At 43.1% G+C, this 24,126-nt stretch overlaps 1 protein-coding gene across 5 annotated transcripts in view; it reads left to right on the top strand.

Annotated features, from left to right (window-relative positions):
- Positions 1–24,126, top strand: part of Matn2 (matrilin 2) — a 127,970-nt gene that overhangs the window by 6,243 nt on the left and 97,601 nt on the right. For all 5 annotated transcript variants that reach the window (XM_042673198.1, XM_042673201.1, XM_042673199.1 and 2 more), the window contains exon 2: positions 10,724–10,894. In XM_042673198.1, the coding sequence (XP_042529132.1) occupies positions 10,750–10,894 (145 nt within the window). In that variant the 5' untranslated portion in view covers positions 10,724–10,749. The remainder of the gene's footprint in view (positions 1–10,723; positions 10,895–24,126) is intronic.

Raw genomic sequence — 24,126 nt, 5'->3', positions numbered from 1 at the left:
ACTTTTAACTTCTGTCATCATAGATTCGTTTTGCTGGTTTGTTTTCTTTCTGTTGTTGTAGTATTAGGATTTGAACACATGGCCCGGTGGTTGTGAGACAGATGTTTTTCTGTTTGAACCGTGCTCTCAAGCCCTTTTTGCTGTGGTAATTTTTCAAATAGGTTCTCATATTTTTCCTGGACAGACTTGGACTTCATCCTCTTATTTATAGCTCCTTTGTAGCTAAGATAACAGTGGGAGCCACTCCCAACATTTTATTGGTTGAGATGGGATCTGGTGAACATTTTTGCCTGGGGTTGGCCTTGAACTGAAGTTTTCCCAATGTCAGCTTTCCAAGTAGCTGGGCCACTGGGCTTGGCTCAGTTTTGCTGATTTTTTTATGTGGGTTTTAAAAAATGGAAATATGCATACAGAAGAGTACATAAATCAAGGATGCAGCTGGATGAATTTTCCTGATGCAAACACCTGTGTCATCATCCATTTGACCTATGAACAGAGTCTCCCTTCAATACCCAAGTGTAGCCACTGCCCTACTTTCCTAGTTTCTATGATTGTAGGTTCATTTTTATTCAATATTATGTTAATGAATTTATCATATTATCTGTGAAGTGGTAACTTTTCCTCTTTGTTGCTATATACCATCCCATTGTATTATATTTTATCTCTTTTGTTGTTAAGGGCCATTTAGATTGTTCCCATTCATACTTCAGTTTTAAAGGTGTCAACCCAGCCATACTTCATTTAACCAGAACAAATGAAGAGACATAGTGTGGAGCAACAAGATGTGTGTGTGTGTGTGTGTGTCTAGATTCACTCCTGTTGGGATGTGGAAGTCACTTAGAGTTTCTGAGCAGGAGCATAATAAGCGTGATGTTGCATTGGTGAGGTACAATTTAGCCCTGGTGTCAGATGGTATGACAGGATAGACTTGGACAAAGTCAATCAGTTAAAAGTAGGTCCAGCTGCATTTTGCAGAAAAGATCCAAATAGTAGATATTTAAAGAAGGCAGTTTAGCTGGGCGTGGTGACTCAGGCCAGTAATCCTAAGTACTCAGGAGGCTGAGATCTCAGGATCTCTGTATAAAGCCAGCTCTGGGTGAAAATTCGGTGAGACTTTTATCTCCTATTAGCTAGCAAAATGCTGGAAGTGAAGATGTAGCTCAAATGGTAGAGTTCCTGTCTGTGTGAAAAAGTTAAGCAAGAGCATGAGGCCCTATGTTCAAGCTACCTACACAGGAAGGAAGGAAGAAAGAAAGGAAGGAAGGAAGGAATAAACAAAAAGGATGGGACTTACTGGCTTTTCTTCCTCCCTCCCTCCCTCCCTCCCTCCCTTCCTCCCTCCCTCCCTCCCTCCCTTCCTCCCTTCCTTCCTTCCTTCCTTCCTTCCTTCCTTCCTCTGGGGCTTAACTCTGGGCCTGGGCTCTGTCCCTCGCTTCTTTTACTCTACAACTTGAGCCACTTCTGGCTTTTTCAGAGTAGTTTATTGAAGATGAGAGTCTCATGTACTTTCCTGCCTGGGCTGGCTTTGAACCAGAATCCTTAGATCTTAGCCTCCTGAGTAGCAAAGATTACAGGAGTGAGCCACCGGCTCCTGGCGTTGCCTTCTGTTTCTGTGATACCTCATGGTTGAAGACAACTGTTGGTTCTGTAGCCAGGGTGTCCACATTCCAGGAGTTAGGAAGAAATACGATAGGAAGGTCACCCCCATCAGACTCCCAACGTTAAGGAAACTTGCAGAAGCTGTTTGCATTTTGTCCTTCCCTACCAACTGGCCAGCACTTAGACCCTTGGCTGGGATAAGAGAAGATATTCTAGCATATTACATGAACATTTGGAAAGTGGGGGTTCTGGTGCTAAAGAAGAAGGGCAAAGAAGGGACCTGGGGACGACTATTGGCTGTGTCTGCCAAGGCCTTTGCAGTCTTTCTGGTGTGAATAAGGGCCAGGTCTAGGGTTGTGATGGGGGATAGCTGGATAAGGAAAGGGACATAAGAGACATCACTGACAAACAAAATCAGACTGGAACTAGTTGGTGACTGGTGAAGGGAAAAGATATGGGAGGCCTGGCATTGGTGGCTCATTCCTGTAATCCTACCTACTCAGGAGGCTGAGATCTGAGGATCAAAATTCAAAGCCAATCCATGAGACTTTTATCTCCAACTAACCATCCCCAAACCAGAAGTGGACCTGTGGCTTAAGGTAGAATGCTAGCGTTGAGCAAAAAAACTCAGGGACAGCACTCGGCCCTGAGTTCAAGCCCCATGACAGAAAAAAAGAAAAGATATGAGAGTAGTTACTATGTATACTGAGATATGAGATGATGAGTTTTCCCAAAACATTATTCCTTGAGAGAAAAGGAACCCCTTGTAGGCTGAGCCCCTCAAGGTCTCTGAAAGAGACTTGTTTTATACAAAATACTGTTTGGGGAAGAAAACAGTGGCCTCAATCGTGATCGTTTGGATACTTAGAAAAATCAACTAGCCCAAAGTACAAATTTCAACTACTCAGATTGTAATTAGTCTTGAGGATGACATTTCACTGTTGGAAGAGTTAGATAACACAATCATCCTTGTAAAGGTTATTTTAAAATGCAAAATAATGAGTGGTGAAGTTGGAATGATGAGATTATGAATTTGTGTTTTCATAAAAAAAAAAGAAAGTGTAAAAATATTCAAAAATCAAAATGTCCATATGTTATATAAATGGATTCAAGTGGCCTAAAATTTCTAGTGACTGCAACATATATGGATTCAAAAAGTACCGTATCCCAAACAGAAGGGAGATGCTGTAAGATTCAGTCTCTTTTATGCTAATAAGACATCGGTGTTGGGCTGGGAAGGTGGCTCAGTGATAAAATGCTTGCTTTGCATGCATGAGGCCCTGGGTTCGATTCCTCGGAACCACAGAAGCAGAAAAAGCTGGAAGTGGCACTGTGGCTCACTGTGGTAGAGTGCTAGCCTTGAGCTGAAGAGCTCAGGGACAGTGCCCAGGCCCAGAGTTCAGGCCCCATGACTGGCAAAAAACAAAAACAAAGACATTGATATCACAGAAGACAGTAAGACCTTTGAAAACATGGTTTTATAAAATAAGAAAGTGCGAACTCTAGATTAATGTATTTTACAATTTAAGCTGTTTTAAATATGTATGTGACTAAACTGACACATTATCATAAGTAAATGCTTGATAGTTCACACGTATTCTTCAAAATTCTATGTTCAAGATGGGAGCTAGTGGCTCAAGCCCGTAATCCTAGCTATTTAGGAAGCTGAGACCTGAAGATTGTGGTTCGAAGCCAGTGCAGGTCGGAAAGTTAGTGAGACTCTTATCTTCATTTAACTGTTCAGGCTCTGAGTTCAAACCCCAGGACCAGCACACACACACACAAATAAAACAAAACTTAAACTAAACTAAACTAAAAGTAAAGCAATATTAAATAAGGGTTCCCTTGTGACTTACTGGATTTGGGTCATTGGGTCCAGGGAATAGAAAGCTCTTGGTCTCATTAGAGAAAGAATTCAGGAAGGACCCAGGGTAGATTTAATCAGGAGCAGATTTATCAGTGAAAAGCAAAGCAAAAGTGTGCTCTTCAGATGGGATGCTGGAAGGCTTAAGGAGAACCACAAGCTTTTATTGTGCTATGTAGATATGGAGGTGATTAGTTTTGAATAGGGGGCTAATGAGTCCCTGATTTATGGAGACTGGGCTATGTGTCCTCAATTCCTCCCATAAAGCCAGGCAGAGAAATTCTTGACCTTGAACAGTCAGGCTGGGTTGGGGGGGAAGGCTATCATTTTCCATGGGCCATAGGTACTTCGGCTCAGTAAATCCCAATTGTGTGTCACAGGTTGTTTTGTTAATGTCAGTGGTCCAGGATGTGATTCCTTACCAGCATCCAAGCCCTCCTTCTCAGCTATCAGGTTGCCTAACTCCTTGCTTAATACCTCTATTATTCCCATCAGGAAAGTGGGGACCCTTCTTTTAGAGTCGCGTACATGTAGACAGATACAGTATGTAGAGAAAGTTATGGGTTTGGATTTTGTGGGTGACATGGTGTAGATCCCAGGAGCAGGGCACAGTCTAGGCAGGAAGATAGACCTGTTAACAAGGAAAAGTGAGGGCAAGCAGAGACAGCCAATAAACCATTGTGGAAGAGTCAATCCTTAGGCAAACTGAAGAACATTTACTGCTAGGTGACATATGAGCAAAGCATTGTGAGCTGAAGCTGTCTGGATGAATACAGAATAAAGACATTGCAGGCCAAGGGAGTAGCTGGACAAAGGCACCCAGTTTGTAAAAAAAAGAATCTGAGCTCCGGCGGGGAGCCTGAGTGGAAGTGGGGATCACCATGTTGGAGAGGAGGCTGGTGGTCAAACATGTAGGCTTTGAGTGGCAATGTTTATGGAGTGATGCCATACACAGGTTCCAGATGGAAGAGGAACAGAGACAGCAGGTGAAGGAAGTCAGTTGGGGGCTCGTGGAGGAGTATGAGTGGCAAAGGGCAGGAACAGAGAGGACTATGGCATTGACTGTCCTAGGTCTACCTGGGGGATGTGCACCGAGGTGGGAAGGTAGTGTTTGTGTTCTCCTGAAGGTGGTGGGCGATGCAGACTGCACCTGCAGGCTGGCTCCACATTTCTGGTGTGTGTGTGGATGGCTGAGCTGACAGCATTATCTTGACCATGAAGGGACCTGAGGGGGAGAAGGGACATCATGCCTGGACAGACTATATTGGAAAGATGACCTTTATTTTTTTTTGCTGGGTGGAAGTCATGGATGGCCATTTCAGGCCAACTTCAAAGAGGACCAAAGTCTAATATTGACAGCCACCTGAGTATGATGAATGGCTTTAAATCCTAGCAGAGGTTGGCTTCCCATTTGCCAGCTATGCAGAAGTTGGGGATTCTGGCAATAGGTGGAAGACGGAAGGACAGCCTCAGTCAGTCTACTACAGTAATGTGTGAGTCTCTTGGAAGCAGAGCTGGAGATGCAACTTACTATTGCTGATGGAAAAATCTGAGGACAAAGCTGTTCAACTCATGTCTAAGAATTTACAAGCTGGGGAACCTCTCTTTCTCTCCCCTCCACTTCTCTCCTTCTTTTAAAGTCTGAGAGGCAGTAGGGGGGGGAATCTTGGTTTGGCTAGTTCACTATCTGTGCAGCCTTGCAAAGTGTCTTTCCATCTGTGAATCTTAGTGGATGGAAATCCTCCACCACGTCCATAAAAGTAGGATTTCACATACCTTCCAGATGGATTATAGGCATCAAATGAGATGGTAGTTAGAAATGACCAAAATTACTGCCTGGCCCCTCAGAGGCACTTAGTAAATATTAGTGCCTGTGTCCCCTTCTCTTTTTGTCTGAGTAGGGCATGTCTCTGCCTCTTTCAAGATAGAGCAGTCTAGGGCTGGGAAGGTGGCTCAGTGGTAGAGTACATGCCTCTCATGCATGAGGCCCTGGATTTGATTCCTTAGCACCACATAAACAGATGAAGCCGGAAGTGGCGCTGTGGCTCAAGTGGTAGAGCACTTGCCTTGAGCTGAAGAGCTGAGGGACAGCTCCCAGGCTGAGAGTTCAAGCCCCACAACCACCACCAAAAAAAAAAAAGAACAGTCTTACTGCCCAGTGGTCTGGGTTAGGGTGAGAAACACTGCTTTCCTGTCATACCTCTTATTTTATGGCTAATTAGATCCCAGAGAGTTTCATCACCTACAAGAGTTCACACAGGTGTCCACAACATCTACTGTTGGCCATGGAGGGATTCTATTAGCTTGTTGACTTCCAACAATGAAGAGCCCATTTCTGAGAGGCTTAGAACACTCTCCTCTCTCTTCCCCCAGCCCTCTGATAAAGCTGAATGAAAAGACTTGTTGTGCCATGGAGAGGAAAAAAAATCTGCTAAGACAAAAGTCAAAGCCTTTGCATTATTTAAAAATATTCTTTCCATGCTTCATGGAATCTGTTCTGATTGAATTAACCTCTATTTCTGAGTACAACAATTCTCATATGTTCATAGATGAGAAAGGAGCTGTTTTCAAATGTCATTTCATTTTCCACTTAGAGATGGTTCCTGTTCTTCTAGTGCTGACAGCTGTCTAAACCAAACAAGAAACAATCATTGGCCAGGGCATAGGCACTGACTTATTTTCTAGTTCCCCAACTACTGTGTGTTTAAAAAAGAAAATATGGCCAGGTGCCAGTGGCTCATACCTATAAGTCTAACTACTCAGGAGACTTAGATCTGAGGATCATGGTTCAAAGCCAGCCCTGGCAGGAAAGTCTGTGAGACCCTTACTTCCAATTAACCACCAGAAAACCAGAAGTGGCACTGTAGCTCAAGTGATAGAGCACTCACCTTGAGCTGAAGAGCTGAGGAACAGCATCTGGGCCCAGAGTTTAAGCCCCATGATTGACAAAAGAAAAAAAAGAAAAAATATTTTTTGTCTGATATCATACTGGTTTTATGTTAGTACTTATGCAGTATCTTTTTCTCCATTCCTTTACTTTTTCCCTTGTTTCCTTCCTTCCTTGCTTGCTTGCTTCTTTGCTTGCTTGCTTCCCTCCTTCCTTCCTTCCTTCCTTCCTCCCCTACTTCCTTCCTTCCCCCCTTCCTTCCTCCCCTTCTCCCCTCCTCCCCTCCTCCCTCCCTCCTCTCCTCCCTCTCTCTCTTTTTCTTTCTCTCTCTCTGTCTCTTTCTCTCTCTGTCTCTGTCTCTCTCTCCCTTTCTCTTTCTTTCTTTTGTGCCATTCCTAGGGCTTGAAATAAAGGTCTAGGTGCTGTCCCTGAGCTTTTGTGTTCAAGGTTATTGCTCTATCACTTGAGCCACAGCTCTACTTTGGGCTTTTTGTGGTTAATTGGAGATAAGAGTCTCACGGACTTTCTTGCCTGTACTGTCTTCAAACCATGATCCTCAGATTTGAGCCTCCTAAGTAGCTAGGATTATAGGTTTGAGTCACTGGCACTTGGCTCATTTCTTTACATATAACAGCACTTTTGAAGTTTAACTTACAGTGTTTTGACAGGTGTATATCTCTACCATAATCATAACGTAATCTTCTCTGTCACCTCCTGAGTGTCTGTCAGTCTGTGAAGACATATTGGATCTTACCCATTTTTAGTACCCTGACCCATAGATCTGCTCATCACGTTATATACTTTTGTGCTTTAGTGAGTGTCAGATAACTATATTTGTTTGTTATGTAATGTTTCTGCATCTGCTTGCTCTCATTTAGCACAATTATTTTAGGATTCATGCAGTAGGTCATTTCTGTAATAGTTGAGGCAGATTCTTTCATATGGCTCTACCATAATTTGTCTATCGGTTCATCAGCGTGTGGACATTTCGGTTGTTTTTGGGTTTCTGCTTTTACAAATAAAGCTTCTGAGTATAAGTCTTTGTATATGTGCTGTCTTATCTCTTGGGTAAAGACCTAGGATTGAGGCTGCAAGTAGGGCTGAAGTGTTTCCAGGGTGAGACTCAGTGCTAAAGCATGGGTAATCCTGGCGTGCAGGGGCAGCTGGGCACTCTGCTGTGTCTTTCGGTGACAGTATGTTTAACTTTACAGAAACAGATGAATTCTTTTCCAAAGAGGCTGTATCATCTCGAATTCTTATCAGCAGTGCCTGAGGATTCCAGCCTTTTCACATTCCTGTCAACACTGGATTAGTAGGCAGCAACTTTTTTTTTTTACTATCCTAGTAGACTCATGGATTTTTTTTTGTATGTATACATGAATATGTGTATGTATGAAGCAATCTACCACTTGATCCATGCCTGGCCTGGCTTCAAACTGTGATCCTCAGATCTCAGCCTCCTGAGTAGCTAGGATTACAGGCATGAGCCACTGGTGCCCAGTACTTTTGAACATTTTGTTTTTGTTTTATCAATCATGGGGCTTGAACTCTGGGCCTGAGTGCTCTCCCCGAGCTCTTCAGCTCAAGGCTAGTACTCTACCACTTGAGCCACAGTGCCACTTCCAGTTTTCTGTTGGTTAATTGGACTTCCCTGCCTGGACTGGCTTTGAACCGCAATCCTCACATCTCAGCCTCCTGAGTAGTTAGTATTACAGGTATGAGCCACTAGCACCCAGCTAAGTTTTTTTTTTTAACTGAGTTTACTTAGTCTGAATAAAAATTATCATATAAAGAATTTGCAAATATTTTATACCAGTTTGTGATTTAACATGCTATTGACTTTTGAAAAGAGAAAAATGTATATATGTATGTATTGTCGGTTGTAGGGCTTGAACTCGGAGCCTGGGTCCTGTCCTGAGCTCTTTCAATCAAGGCTTATTATTTCTATCACTTGAGCACATAGTTCAACTTTCAGCTTTTTTGGTGGTTAATTGGAGATAAGAATCTCATAAAATTTCCTTCCTGGGCTGGCTTTGAACTGATATCCTGAGTTCTCAGCCTTCTGAGTAGCTAGGATTACAAGCAGGAGCTACTGGTACCCTACCTAATGTATTTTTAAATGATTTGTTTATCACAGTTTTATTATAAGCAGACAAAAAGTTAATGTATATGAAATGGCTGGCTATACAACATTAGTAGCTCATACTTTCTACTACCTGTTTTAAATATGGAATGGTCATAAGAATAACAATACCAGCACTCTGCATGCCAAGCACTACATGTAAAATGATGAACACATATGACAAGGTCTGGTATCCCCAATTTAAAGATGAGGCAACTAAGGCGAAGACAGATAAGTAGCCTCCCCAGGGTTGGACATCTAGAATCATTTGGTTTTCCTCCTTTTTACCTCCTTTATCCTTCTCTCATGTCCAGTACTTTTCCCTTAGCAGTACTGACTTGGAAATCCACAGCCTCATACAGTGGTATTTGTTCTTTGGAAATGGTAATTATGCGCATCATATTTTAAATGTTCGGTGCGAATGTGTCAGGAAGGAAGTGAGACTTGAACGTACTTGCATGCATCTTGAAATAATAAACATAGACTTTGTATTTGCCTAGTTTAGAGGAAAAGGAATAGCATTGCAATAATTAATCACATATAAATGGTGACACCCAGTGTCAACATTCCATTAGGTGTTAAATACCGAGAAGGCTTGAAAGTAAGTAATAGATTTCAAGCTTAGAGGAAGAGGCAAAATAGGCTTAATGTTTTTTCCTTTTCTTAGAGGAGTCAAAGTTAAAGCTATGAAAAGGGACCAATCTGATGTACTGGTTATTTCAAGGGGGACTCTTTATTGTAATGTGCACCGGTGAACCTTCTGGGAGCCACATGACCTTAGGCAAATTACATCTCTGAGTTACTGTAAGAATTAAATCACTTAGTACTTTGAAAGCACTTGGCCCAGTGTCTCACACATACTAAGTGCTGAATAAAAATTCACTACTTTTAATATAATTTTAATACATAATAAAAAAATGAGCCAGTGAGTGGGAATGCGTACTGCGAGACGTGACAGGCGGCTTCATCACCAGTCAGTTCCTGAAAGCAATTTGTTGACATTTACCAAACTATTCAGGGTTTTTGTTTTGTGTTTTTTTAAAAAAAATATTTCAACTTAAATCAGTTTTTTAACAAAAAGTTTTCTAGTTTCAGGAATTGGTCCTTGCCCTGCCCCTGTCCCTGCCTCTGTCCTTCCTGCCTGTCATAGTAAAATAGCTCTGGCCTTTCATGAATGGAACCCTGACTAATGAGCTCATTTAACTTTTGGCTAATGAATTTTCTATTAATTCATTCATGGGCAATCTAGGTTGGCCACCCTGGGCTTGAATCTTGCTGTGACTTGCTCACTGTACATGACCTTGAACAAGCTAGTTAACCTCCTGGGCCTTCTGGGAATATAGAGAAAATATTAGGTAACTGAGTGAGCTAATACTTATAAAACACTTAGAACAGTGCCTGGAATGTGGGCTCCATCTAGGACAGAGGCCAGGCTCTTAACCACTGTAACATACTCCCTTTAATAAATGTACGTGGGAAGAAGGGGAAAAATGGCTCCCTGTGTCAGTTACACATGAATTTCATTTGTACCATCTACTACTAAAAGACTAAAGGAATATTATTACCTGTAATTCTAAGATACAGTTTTTTTCCCTTTCAAATTCAAGATATAGAATATGACAAGGACTGTTAATAAACTTTAATGGTAAAAAAGTGAAGATTTTTGTTTTTGTTTCTTGTTGGATGCTTTTGTGGCTCATGCTTGTAATCCTATTTAGGAAACTGAGATCTGGAAGCTGAAAATTTGAGGTCAGCCTGGGCAGAAAAATCTATGAGACTCCATCTCTAAAATAATTAGCAAAAAACTGGACATGTGGTGTAAGTGGTAGAACATCAGCCAAGCCAAGTTCAACTCCGTACTGCCTCCCCCCACCCCCAAGATAGTATTTTTTCCCTCCAGTTTTTCATGCAGTCTCTTCAAATAAAAAAGGTTCTGGGGATGGCACAAAGAGACTTGTACATGTAAGAGAAGTGCTCCCCATTGAGCCATATCCCCAACCTGCCATTTGGCCACCATTCTGGAGACCAGAGTGATTAAAAAAAAATTCCTACCACACTTATCCTGCTCATATACTCAAGAACCGACCAGTGGGGCACTGAAGTTCTAAGGGGCCAAACACACAGATGGTATTTGAGTACAATTGATTACAAGTGGCATGTGTAGGTCCCTGAAAGGTAGATTGGTGGGTCTGCAGCACCCAGTGTTCAGGGAGTTGTGGAAATCTCACTGGCCCTTTACTATGTGTTCCAGCCGTGCCCTTCTTGCTCCTCTTGAAGATGGAGAAGATGCTCGTGAGCTGCTTGCTGCTGCTCCTTGGACAACTGCCCTTCTTCCTCCCCACTGCAGCCAGAGAACGGTCCCACAGCAGGTCTCTCTCCAGAGGCAGACACACTCGGACCCACCCCCAGACAGCACTCCTTGGTGAGTGACGGGAGCTCTGCAGAAGCAGGTAGCCCAGGTGGGAGTTAGTAGGGGAGGATCATGGACCAAAGATGGAGCTCTCCTGTCTCCAGGTCATGTGCTGAATGTGTTGTGGGCCAGAAGACCTTGCAGATGGGGAAAGTTGGTGCTATGCTATATAATTGGATTATTTTCAAATCTAAATTAAATCCTTTCTATGTTAAAGTCTTCCATTTAACCTAAGATTCATGACTCTTCTCCAATACACAGAGTGAGATTTTTCATTAGGAAATGACCTTGCTAGACTTATCTGGGCAAGGGTATCATGAGAATATTTTTCTTAGACTTGTCCAGATAAATCTATTAATAATGGCCTTGCACACATGGCAGCAGGAGAAAATCGGAAGATGGAAGGGATCTTGTCATTGAGTTCAGACAAGATGGAAAGCACCAGGGTTCTATCATTCCCACCCAGGGGACATGTTTTTCTTCAGGAGAAAGAAAATGTCGTGAAACACATAGAACACAGATCAATTGGCCATCCTCAGACTTAGCACTGCCAGCTCTATGTGTAGAGAGAATAGGCAGTTGGGCCAAAGGCAAGAGAACTTGCTTAGCATGGCTTCAAGTCCTGCCTCTGTTACTTACCAAAATGTGTGCACCTTGACCGTGTAACCTCTCTTTAAGACAGGCTTGTCTTCTGTAAATCAGAAATGGGGAAATGTGAACACCAACCTGGAACACTTACTTTTTGTGTGTGTGCTAGTCCTGGGGCTTGAACTCTGGGCCTGGCTGCTGTCTCTGAGCTTCTTTTGCTCAAGGCTAGCCCTCTACTACATGAGCCACAGCAACACACGCAGCTTAAGATAAGGGTCTCACTGACTTTCCTACCTGGTCTGGCTTCAAACAGCGATCCTCAGATCTCTGCCTTCTAAGTAGCTAAGATTACAGGTGTGAGCTACGGGCGCCGGGCTAGATTTTTTATTTTCTGTTCAAGGCTAGTGCTCTACTACTTGAGCCGCAGCTTCACTTCTAGCTTTTTGGTGATTAATTGGAGTTAAAAATTTCATGGAATTTTTGCCTGGACTGGTTTTGAAGTACAATCTTCAGATCCCAGCCTCTTGAGTAGCAAGGATTATAGGTGTGAGTCACCAGCACCCAGCTGGAACACTTTCATGGGGAATAAAGCAGTACCTGTGAATTCTTACCATGTGATTTATGATAGTTTTTTGCACAATTTTCTGTTCATGTAAAGCTTTAAAACTGTACTTTATAAGTCCAGCTTGTTGGGCTAATGTGAGACTCTGACCCATCTGAAATCATGATCGGGGACACAAGGGACTGGAAGAGCTCTGCTTTGCAAGGTCATAGTTTTTACCAGTTGACTAAATGATGACCCCAATCACACTGAACCTTCTGTGACTTTGGTCTCCTGGGAGACCCTCTTCTATAAGCAGGTAGCCAGAAAACTTCTGCCTGTGTCGAAAAGATGAAGAACAATTTTAAAGTGATAGCATTACCTATATTTAATATGTAAAAACCACTGGAAAGACACAATGATTCCTAAATCACCAGCAGTCCTTGCATAATTGGATTTTATTTATTTTCCTGATGCTGAGAGTCAAATCAGAGCCTTGTGTAGGCTCAGTCAGCACCCTACCACTCATCTCCTATCCCATCCCCCACAGTTGGGTTTTTGGTGGGGTTGGTCTCAGAAAGAGCACTCTCCTGTGAGATGCTCCCAAGAATGAAGGAGCATATTCTCCAGCCCAAGTCCCTTCCAGGCGATGGTGCTGGCAGGTAGCAGGTGGAGTGAGAGCACAAGGCTATGCTGTGCCTAGACCAGTCTTTATCAGCGGCACACATTCCCTTCCCTACTCCTCCCTTTCCCTGCTCAAGATAACACGAATGAGAAGAAACTAGAAGGCACGTTGCCCCATCCTGCCTGCTTCATTTGTGCACATTTGTTCTTTGTTGCATCACTGTCCAATGAGGGAAGAGGGGGTGGACCTGTTGCTAAGGCAACCAGTGGGGGCATATCTGCCTTTTTGGAAACCTTAATCATCCTTGTCCAAACACTCACTGTATCTTGACTCCCCTCATTCCTGAGAGAACACATTCTAGCTTTCTGCCCTCTTGCTCTCCTGGTTTTCTCTGTTCTAACTTCTGTTGACATAGATAGTCTTTGTTGAATCTACTAGTCTTGTTCATTTAAAAGTCTACTAGCTATCCTTGAGACCTTTGCCTTTGCCTAAAATAGGTTCCTCTTTGAATGACCCACCCAGAATTCATGTTTTGTTTGATGAGAACAATTTGTTGGAATATGGCAGTAGATCCAAGAAGTGAGTGGGAGAAGGGAAGCTGGTCCCTTAGTCTGGTCAAGTCTGGTCATAGGAGCTACATCACCCTGTCCTGCGAGATGGGGACAGATGCTGCCTGAAAGAAGTCCAGAAGTGTCTGGCGGCGGTGGCTCACACAAGAGTCCCAGCTACTCAGGAGGATGAGATCTGAGGACCTCAGTTCAAAGCCAGTCTGGGCAGGAAAGTCTGTGAGACTTTTATCTCCAATTAAGCATTAGAAAACTGGAAGTGGAGCTACGACCGAAGGTGGTAGAGTGCTAGCCTTGAGCAGAAAGAACTCAAGGACAGCACCCAAGGCCCTGAGTTCAAGCCCCACAACTCACACACACACACACACACACACACACACACACACACACACACACACACACACACACACACACACACGAATTCCAGCTGCTCCTATTAATGTTTTTTGGGGATGAAATTCATCCTCAGCCCTGCAGCTTCTACCCCTCACATGCTGATTTCAGCCTATTGGCTTGTTGGCCAAGACTGTTTGTTCAAACCATGAAATCCCATCTGTATTTGGAAGTGCTGTTGCTGCCACACAGGTCCTGCTGACCTTGAGCCCTGGTTCTGGTCCTGCCTACAGTTCAGTGTGCATTGAACATCTGTGTGGATGCAACGTACGAGTGACTGTTTCTCTATGATTCAGTCATCCATCCTTCAGCCTTTTTTCAGTGTGGGGGGGGGCATTCTAGGGTTTGAACTCAGGGCCACATTCATTCCTTTTTACTTCAGTGATTTGGGATAGGGTCTTACTATCTTCCCCTAAACTAGATGGGAACTGAAGTTTCCCCAATCTCCACTTCTCAGTGGATTCAATGTCCTTGTAGAAACAGAACTGAGAGTTGGTTGATTCATCTGTAGAAAGAAGAGGTTGAAGTCAGTGACCTCCTCAATGAGGACACATGATGTCACTAAATTCTCTGCCTTACCACATCCCTTCTGTGTGGATGCCTGAGGAAGTCTTCCACTTGCTGTCACTCTCTCCAGGTAGTACTGCATTCTAACGGCCAAATATCGAAAGGTTTTGGGACAGAAGAGATGGAGCAGAAGGACCAGGCAGTGGACCTGTAGTTCTCAAATTCACTGTGCATCAGAACCTTCTGGAAGGCTTGTTGGAAACCAAGTTTTAGGCCCCATGCCCAGAGAGTGCACGTCAGTAGGTCTGGGTCAGGCTTGAGAAGCAGCTCTTCTGAAGACCTCAGTTTGAGAACCATTACAGAAATCTACAAGGTGGGGTGAAATGGGCAGGAGGAAAAGGTTTTAGGAGGAGATGCAGTAGGCGTTTGAGCCAGGAAGACAATTCGAGATGAGTAACATCTGCAGGGAAAAATGTAGCTGAAGAATGAACTAAATGCAGACTGGGTCCACCCTTCTGAAGCTTTGAAAATAAGCTGCTAGTATTTTCCTACCCAGGGGGGTTTGGCAGAGGTAGACCCCAAGTCTTGATGGGGAGCCAGCATCTTAACAGCTCAATAATCAAGCAGCTGGTATGTGTCTTTATCATCAGAACTGCTTTAAAACAATCAAGTTGATGTGTGGGAGAGGCTTGGAACTTGAACTCAGGGTCTGGGTACTGTTCCTGAGCTCTTTTTGCTCAAGGCAAGTGCTCTACTATTTGAGCCCACAGCTCCATTCCCAGCTTTCTGGCAGTTAATTGGAGATGATAGTTTCACAGACTTTCCTGCCTGGGCTGGCTTTAAACCTCCATCCTCGGATCTCAGCTTCCTGAGTAGCTAGGATTATAGTTGTGAGCCAACAGCACTTGATCTTACTATATTATTTTAAGTAGAGCAGAGACTTTTGAAACAACCCCCTTCTCATCCTCCTCTCCTGCTTCCTTTAACCACCCACTGTTGTGTGTCCTCTGAGCAGATTGCAGTCAGCAATGTGGACTTGTGCAGCAACGAACCATCATGGCTGTGGCTCAACATGGACATGCAGTTCCCATGAAATGTGTTTTCCCCCTTGTCTGTGCTGTCTTAATGTACAAACCCACCTCTCTATTATCATTAATTTTTTATAAACTGTAGTGAAATGAAATTCTTCATTCCTATCTTGTGATGAATGCTTGGAGAACCCAGAAAAGTACAGTCTCTGATTTCCAATAAGCCACAAATGTAAAAGCTTGCCTAACCAATGAATAAATAACATGATTTCTTGTTTTTCCCTGTTACAGACTCACTCCTTCTTGTTCCTTTCTCTTCTCTATTAAACTCCTCTTGTGACCCCCTTCCTTTTCTTTTGCCTTCCTTTAGCTTTTCCTCTTAAAGTATTCCCTTCCTTATGACCTTCCTATTCTAAATGTTCTGGCCTTTGCACATGTAGGATATGTGTGGTGTGTGTGTGTGTGTGTGTAAGGGAAAGGGGAGGATGTTGTTTCTCAGTAGATGACATAGCCACTGTTCTTTTCTTCTTCTATGGTGGGTGTTTCTGTCTTCCTAACTGATGACAGTGATAATAATGATATTAATGGCTGACATTTTTTTTTTTGGGTCCGGTCGTGGGGCCTAAACTCTGGGCCTGGGCGCTGTCCTTCAGCTCTTCAGCTCAAGGCTAGCGCTCTACCACGTGAGCTGCAGCACCACTTCCGGCTTTTTTCTTTTTGCTTATGTGGTGCTGAGGAATGGAACCCAGGGCCTCAGGCATGCAAGGCAAGCGCTCTACCACTGAGCCACCTTCCCAGCCCTGGCTGACATTTTTTTGTGTGCATGTTTTTTGTTTTCTTTTTCTTTTTCTTTTTGCATCTACTATTTGCCTGGCACCGTGCTAAGGCCATTTATACTTCATTCTGCATAAGTACTGTCTCAGAAGAAGGAACTGAGATGTACTAAATGTCTCATTCAAGGTCATAAAAGCACTGAGCAGCCAATGTAGAATTTGCTATTTCATTGGTTCTAACCCTTGTCTCCTACCCTGTAGAGACCCCACTGTTTAATTCAACTGAATTGGACTCCCCTTCCTGGTCTCAGTGGAAGCAATCCTAATCGAGGGTGTGCATACACAAGCTTGCCCTCTGTCCCAGTACTGTGCTTAGCCTGCATAGCCACTGCTTGCTAATTGCCTGTGTGGCTGGTTGTATAGGCACTGCCAGGATACATTCAGGGAATGTCTCTAGAAGGAGTAAATGAACTAACAAATGGGTAAAGAGGATGGTATTAGAGGGAGTCACTTGGCTGCTGCAGTTTCCAAAGCTCTAAGAACATAGCTTGCAAAGATGATACAAGGGAGTTTAGATTTGGGTGTGTGGTACATGTATGTGTGTGCATAAGGTGGTACTGGAGATTGAGTTCAGGACTTGTCCCTTACTATTTTTGTTCAAGGCTAACACTCAGCCACTTAAGACACACTTCCACTTTTGATTTATTTTTATTTATTTATTTATTTTGCTGGTTAATCAGAGAGAGTCTCATGGACTTTTCTGACCAGGGTCTGGCTTTGAAACAAGATCCTTGGAGCTCAGCCTCCTGAATAGCTAGGACTGTAGGTATAAGCCAGTGGTGGCTGGTTAGGCTTATTACCAAGGTCTTACAGATAAGAGGTATTGAAGCATCAAAGTATTGACTGCTTTGTGCCCAGAGGGTTAGATAAACCAGGGAGACAAACTTTTTCTAGGACATGTGGAGGAGCTTGCAGGAAGTGGCCTGGAAGATAAGTACCTTCTCCCTTGTTTGTTTGTTTGTTTGTTATGAGGTAAATATTTGCATTCAAGAAAAATCTGCTCGGCAGCCACCATAAGTGGACTCCATGCACTAATATCAACTCAAAATACATTAAACACCTTCACATCAAACCTGATACTCTGAAACTACTGAGTAGGAGAGACACTTGAACTTATAGGCACAGGCAGGAACTTCCTGAACAGAGTCCCAGGGTCACAACAAATTGGAGAGAGACAAATGGGACTACCTTAACATAAAAAGTTTCTGCACAGCTAAAGACATAGCAACCAAACTAGAAAGACAGCCAACTAACCGGGGAAAAAATATTTACCACCAAATATCAGACAAGGGCTTAATATCCATTACATACAGGGAACTCAACTCTAACCCCTCCCAAATCTTACAAACCAATCACAAAATGGGCAATGGAGCTAAAGAGACTTCTCAGAAGAAGAGATAAAAATGGCAAAGAAACACATGAGGAATGTTCATCATCCCTGGTTGTAAAGGAAATGCAAATAAAGACAACCCTGAGATACCACCTTACCCCAGTCAGAATAGCCAATTCAGCCAATGACAAATGCTGGAGTGGATGCAGAGAAAGAGGAACCCTACTGCATTGCTGATGGGAATGTACACTAATACAACCACTTTGGAAGGCAGTCTGGAGGTACCTTGGAAAGCTAAATATAGACCTCCCCAAGACCCAGCCATACCACTCCTAGGCATCTACCCTGAGCAACCGGAACCAGAATACAAGGACACATGCACCTCCATGTTCATTGCAGCACTGTTCACAATAGCCAAGATATAGAAACAACCCAGATACCCCACTACTGATGAATGGATCCAAAAATTGTGATACCTATATACAATGGAATATTATGTAGCCATTAGAAAGGACAAAATAATGGCATTTGCAGGGAAATGGATGGGACTAGAGCATTTTGAGTGAGGTAAGCCAAGAGCAGAGACAATGGTACATGGTCTCCCTGATAAGTAGATGCAAAAGCCAAAACGCAAGGAGATATGACAAAGTAGACAGGACTTGAGAAACAAAGGACTGCTACTCATTTTGTTGTATCATTGCTATATGACTCCATGTTCTTGACCACATATATGGTGGTGTGTATGTGTGTGTGTGTGTGTGTGTGTATGTGCATGCAAAGGAGGGAAGCTAGGAGGAGGTCACCGAATCAGTGGGAAATGGGATAACATAAAACAGAGGGCCCATCAGCTGCACTGGATATAGATGAAAATGAAGTAAGCAACTCAAAGGCAGCGATGAGAAGGGAGGAATGAGAGGGAAAGAGGGAGCAGCCTACACTAAGCAAAAGGAAAGAAATGTAAATATCATCTGATGTGGAAGAAATAATTGTATTGTCAAAGCTCAGAATTCCCAAACTTTATAGACCATGATAATGACAATTTGCCTTATGAAGGTTAAGATGTGTTTGTGACTTTAACTAAGTATCACTATTCCACAATACTGTGAAATTTAGGTAATCACCTAATCTCAATTTAAAAAAAAAAGAAGAAAAGAAAAGCGAGAGAAGGAGTAGGTTAGGAGCGATGGGTGACAATGTTATCAGACACTTTGTGTTCATATACTGTTTTGTAAAATGGGAACTTCTTTGTACAACCACTTAAAGATAATAAAGTTTTTTTTTAAAAGAAAAAATCTACCTTGGGAGCATTTGAGAAAATATTTTTTAAATTAGCATACATTGATTATACAGGAAAGAAATTTATTGTGACACTTTTCATACATCTTTCCACTGTATTCTAATCAATCTCCCTCTCTTTATCAATCTCTCCACCTCCTCCCCTCTCCCAAAACAATTTCAACAGGTTTCATGAGAGAACTTTTTTTCCACTTAGAATTATTAGTGATCTGCTGTGTATAGAGCCATACATTATATTATAGTAACAGGAATATGTTCTGAGAAACATGTTGTAAGGGGATTCCCTGTTGTGGGAATATTCTAGAGTGTGTCTACATAGACCTAGGTGGCAAACAAACTGAAGTGGTATAGCTCACAACAGGTAGGCTGTGTGGGATAGCCATTCTTGTAAATGTAGTCTATCATTGACCTGGAATGTGGTGTATATGCTGTCATGTGTAGTTGCACTATATTGTACTTCTGATAGTGTTTACACTATGGATTATGTTAATTGGCATGTGTGATTAAGGTAAGCTACATTTGCCTTTTTTTGGTTAATCCATATAGAGCTTGTCATCAATGGAAGATCTTCATTCTAATGAATCATTCTTGTTCTTTTTTTTTTTTTTTTTTTGCTGGGCCTGGGTCTTGAACTCTGGGCCTGGGCACTGTCCTTGAGCTCCTTTTTCTTTTTTCTTTTTGGGGGTCCGGTGATGGGGCCTGAACTCTAGGCCTGGGCACTGTCCCTCAGCTCTTCAGCTCAAGGCTAGCACTCTACCACTTGAGCCACAGCGCCACTTCCGGCTTTTTTCTTTTTGCTTATGTGGTGCTGAGGAATCAAACCCAGGGCCTCAAGCATGCAAGGCAAGCGCTCTACCACTGAGCCACCTTCCCAGCCCCTTGAGCTCCTTTTTGTTAAGGCTGGCACTCTATCACTTGAGCCACAGAGCCACTTCCAGCTTTTTCTGATGATTAATTGGAGATAAGAGTCTCACGGACTTTCCTGCACAGGGTGTCTTTGAACTGCAATCCTCAGATCTCAGCCTCCTAAGTAGGTACAATTTCAGGCATGACCCACAAATGCTGGATCTTTTTTTTTTTAAGTTATTTTTCTCTTTAACTTAGGGAATTAGGATTTTGCAAATTTGGTTTGACATTTCCTATGTATTTCTTCAAGCTATCATTGCAGATATTAAAATAATATTTCATGCTCTTTTATTATGTTTATTAAAAATTACCATCTATTAAAATCCATGTCTAAATATTTAATGATGATTAAGTACTGAAAATGCAAGAAGGGCTAGTGAGAAAAGTTGCATGAACAATTAATCTATAAATATTTAATGTATTCTTGACAGGAAAGGTGATGGAGATTGAGTTAGTTTGTTAGAGTGGCTGTAAGAATGCACCAGGGACTGCGTGGCTTAAACAATAGAAATGCATTGTCTCACAGTTGTGGGGGCTAATGTCTGAGATCCAGGCATTGGCAGGATTGTTTTTCTGAGACCCTGAAATTGGCTTGTGAAAGCTTGTCTTCTTCCTGCATCTTTACCTGTTTTCTTTCCTATGTACCTTTCGGTACCCACATTTTCTGTTCCAATAAGGACATCATTCACTTTAAAGCCAGGACCCTAGTGACCTCATTTTAACAATGTGCTCTTGAAGACCCTATCCCCAAACAGAGTTACATCAGAAATTACTAGAGATAAGGACTTCAACACACAAATATGGAGAAACAACAAGTTAGCTCTTCACAAATCTCTTTGCTTCTCACTTTCCCAGTTTGTGTAGGGCAGTCTGTCATCTTCTGACATGCTTCTGTGTAGCCTGTTTTTCCTTTCTGACTCACTTTCTCATCCCATTCTGGGGTGATATAATGGTTACCAACACACACTGGGTAAGCATGTTCAGACTTTAGCAGGGTGTTACTTATTCATTTACTGTTGGATGTCTGAGTCATAAAAGCAGGTCCGGCACACAGTGGGGTACACAGCCAGTATCCTGGGCCTGCAGATGGGAAGGGAGTAATAATCTAGCCAGGGGTGAAACCAGTCCCAGAAAAGCTTTACAAAAGCCAAGGATTAGAACCATTAGAAATCTCCTTTCAATACACCGATGGCAAGCTGATTTGTAGGAAGAGATGAAAGGCAGGCAGTGTGTTTCTTTTGGCTGCTCAAAGGACAGTGGGATGGGGGTGGGGGTTAGGGAGGAGAAGAGACAGAAAGTTGTTCTCATAAGTCCATAGCCAGCCAATGTGTTAGCACATCAAAGAGGGAGGGATCTGGATGGCCAGATGTGCCAAGAAGTGAGGCACGGGAAGGTCTATGGGAAACAAGATGAATGTCTGCCTTGGATAACTTGGGCTCTAGCCAGGAGGGGCCTTTGGCAAGGCACAGTGGATTACTCAGTATGGGCAGTGGGCCACAAGAAGTTCTGCAGGATGAATCCAGAGAACCTTGAAGTCTGGTTGGGCAGTGAAGTAAACTACAGAGGAAGCCCATGCAAAGGGCTCAGAAAGGCTATGGAAACCCCTTTCCATCTCTAGCTGTATTTATTTGTGGTTTTGAACTCCGGACCTCACAATTGCTAGGCAGGCACTCTACCACTTGAGCCATGCCTCCAGTCCTCTATCTCTTCCTTCCCCAGCTCTGACATGAGGTTTCCTAACTACCTACTCAGCCAATTCATTAAATGAACATGTATTCTAGGCCTAGTGACAGATAAGGAGTCCCTAAATCTTTGAGACTTGGTGGGTCACTGGTCACCTGTGTGGACACAGATATGTGTCCCTATGGCTGTCCTTTGTGATCATCTTACCCATTCAATAAGGCTACCTGGACAGGTGCAAGTGGCTCATGCCTATAACCCTAGCTACTCAGGAGGCTGAGATCTGAGGATCACATTTTATTTTATTTTATTTTTTTACTATTAATTTTTTAATTTTTTATTGTAAAGATACTATACAGAGGGTTACAGTTACATGAGCAAGGTAATGAGTACACTTCCTATTGAGCATTGTTACCCCCCTCCATTGTTTTCCCCCTACCATCCCTTCCCTCCCTACCTTCCCCGAGGTTCTTTTTTTTTTGTGATTAAGTGATTACATAATTTTCCAAATTTCACAGTATTGTGGAATAATGATGCTCATTTAAAGTCACAAGCTCATTCTAACTTTCCTGGAGCAAATTGTCTATCACGGTCTATAATATATAACGGTGTACACATATACACCATACATGTGATCAGCAGCATGGGGATATTTAGTAGTGGTTCGACCAGATGAGTGGGAGTTCTTTGTTTCTTAAGTCCTGTTAATTTTGTTGTAGCATCTAACATTTTGGATTTAGCATCCACTTATCAGGGAGACCATGTACCGTTTGTCTCTTTGCTCTTGGCTTACCTTGCTCAACATGATTTAAGGATCACATTTTAAAACCATCCTAAGCAGGAAAATCTGTGTTATTTTAATCTCCAACTAACCACCAAAAAGCTGGAAGTAGAGCTGTGGCTCAAAAGATAGAGTGCTAGTCTTGAGCAAAGAAAGCTCAAGGCCAATACCCAGGCCCTAATTCAAGCCCCAGGACTGGCACAAAAAACAAACAAGGAAATCATAAAATAGCCTCTCCATTCTTCTTAGCAAAAATTCCAAGGAAACATTGAGATCTGGTGATAGGTGTGTGTGTGTGTGTGTGTGTGTGTGTGTGTGTGTGTGTGTGTGTGTGTGTGTGTGTGTGTGTGTGTGTGTGTGTGTGTGTGTGTGCGTGTGTGTGTGTTGTGAGTTGTTAACTCTTAGTTTCCTGATAATACCTGGCATTTGTAGAAGGGGCTTGCAGTTTTACAGAGCATCCATTGCTGACCTCCTCTGTCTCTTGTCTCCCTTGTCTGTCTGATGACCCCAGTTTCGTAGAGTGCCAGATTTAGGTCACTGCTGACAACCAGTGTAGGCCTACCTTCTATATGAAGAGACTGCTTCCCTTTTCTCCACCCTGGAGGGGTCCCCCATTCACAGCATGATGTTGTACTAGCACTGGAGAGTCTGCATAGAATGAGAAGTTGAACTTAGCGGGGGCATTCTGCTGGGAACAGGAGAGTTTCAGATGCTACGAGCTTGCTGTCTAGAAGTCCAAAGGGAGTGTCCAGGTATTTCTTGACAATCTTGCAGTGCCACTGGGGCAGCCAACAGCAACTGGAAGCTGCTGTAGGGACAGTAGATGGTGCTCTGTGGAAGGCCCTGGTAGAGTCAGTCACCCACCCTTTCTCTGTGCCTCTGTGCCTTATGAGCTAAGGACACTCTGTCCCTTGCATTTGTGTGGGATTGTCGTGGAATCATAAAGACAAGTTTCTCTAGATGGGACTCCGGTGTAGCACTCTACTTGGAAGTAGACTACTTGCCTGGCATACACAAGGCACCAGATTTGACCCTAAGCACTGCAAAAAATAGTTCCCCTGGCAGCTCTAAAGGCCAAGATTATATTCTGTGCCTCTCTCATAAGATAGGGCCCTTTCTCACAGATGCTGGAAAGGTACCAAGAGAATCTGTGCTCTATGAAGGCAGAGACTTTTGACTGGCACTTTTTTCCCTTCTTTTTTTTTTTTTGGCCAATTGTGGGACTTGAACTCTGGGCTTAGGCGCTATCCCTGTGCTCTTCAGCTCAAGGTGAGTGCTCTACTGCTTGAGCCACAGTGCCACTTCAGGTTTTCTAGTGGCTTCTTGGAGATAAGAGTCTCACAGACTTTCCTGCCTGGGCTGGCTTTGAACCATGATCCTCAGATCTCAGCCTCCTGAGTAGTTAGGATTACAGGTGTGAGCCACCAGTTCCTGGCTCTTCCCTTCTTGTCTTCACCCTACAGATGCCATATATTCTGGGAGGGGTTGGCCTGTGTTGCCCTATACTGGGGTGTGAGGTTGGGAGTTTGGAAAATGTGTGGACTATCTTAGCAAAGAGTAGATATTTTTGTTTGTTTGTTTTGTTGGTGTGGGGCTTGCATTTAGGGCCTGGGCATTGTCCCCACAAGCTTTTGCTTGTGCTCTACCACATTGAGCCACAGTGCCACTTGCCACTTCTGGTTTTCTGGTGGTTAATTGAATAGTCTCTTGGACTTTGCTGCCCGGGCTAGCTTTAGAACCCTGATCCTCGGATCTTAGCTTCTTGGGTAGCTAGGATTACAGGTGTGAGCCACTAGCACCTGGCCAAGGAGGAGAGGTTTTTCATCTGTTTGAGGTAGGGATAAGGAAGTGTCCTGGAGCCTTGTGGGCGAGGGTGCGGTTGATTGAGACTCAGAGGACAGGTGAAACAACAGCTCCATGTTCTTGCAGGCCTGAGCTACATCTTGCCCGGTGCACCTTCTTCATCTATTGGCATGATGATGAGCTTTGTCTACTTTGGTTTGATAATGTGATAGATTATATAATGAGGTTTTCTAACGTTAAACCAATCTTTTCATTATCGATAGAGGTAAACTTTACTTGATCATTCTAGAGTTCTGGGGCTTGATTTGTAAATGAGAATGGCCAGTATTCCCTGTCAATCCCTTCCCCCCACTTTTTTTCCCCCCTG

Source organism: Dipodomys spectabilis, unplaced genomic scaffold, assembly GCF_019054845.1.
Source record: "Dipodomys spectabilis isolate Male_0828 unplaced genomic scaffold, ASM1905484v1 ptg000783l, whole genome shotgun sequence".
Taxonomy (NCBI): Eukaryota; Metazoa; Chordata; class Mammalia; order Rodentia; family Heteromyidae; genus Dipodomys; species Dipodomys spectabilis.
Note: the sequence above shows the minus strand (reverse complement) of the source record. Positions and strands in the feature narration are given on the sequence as shown.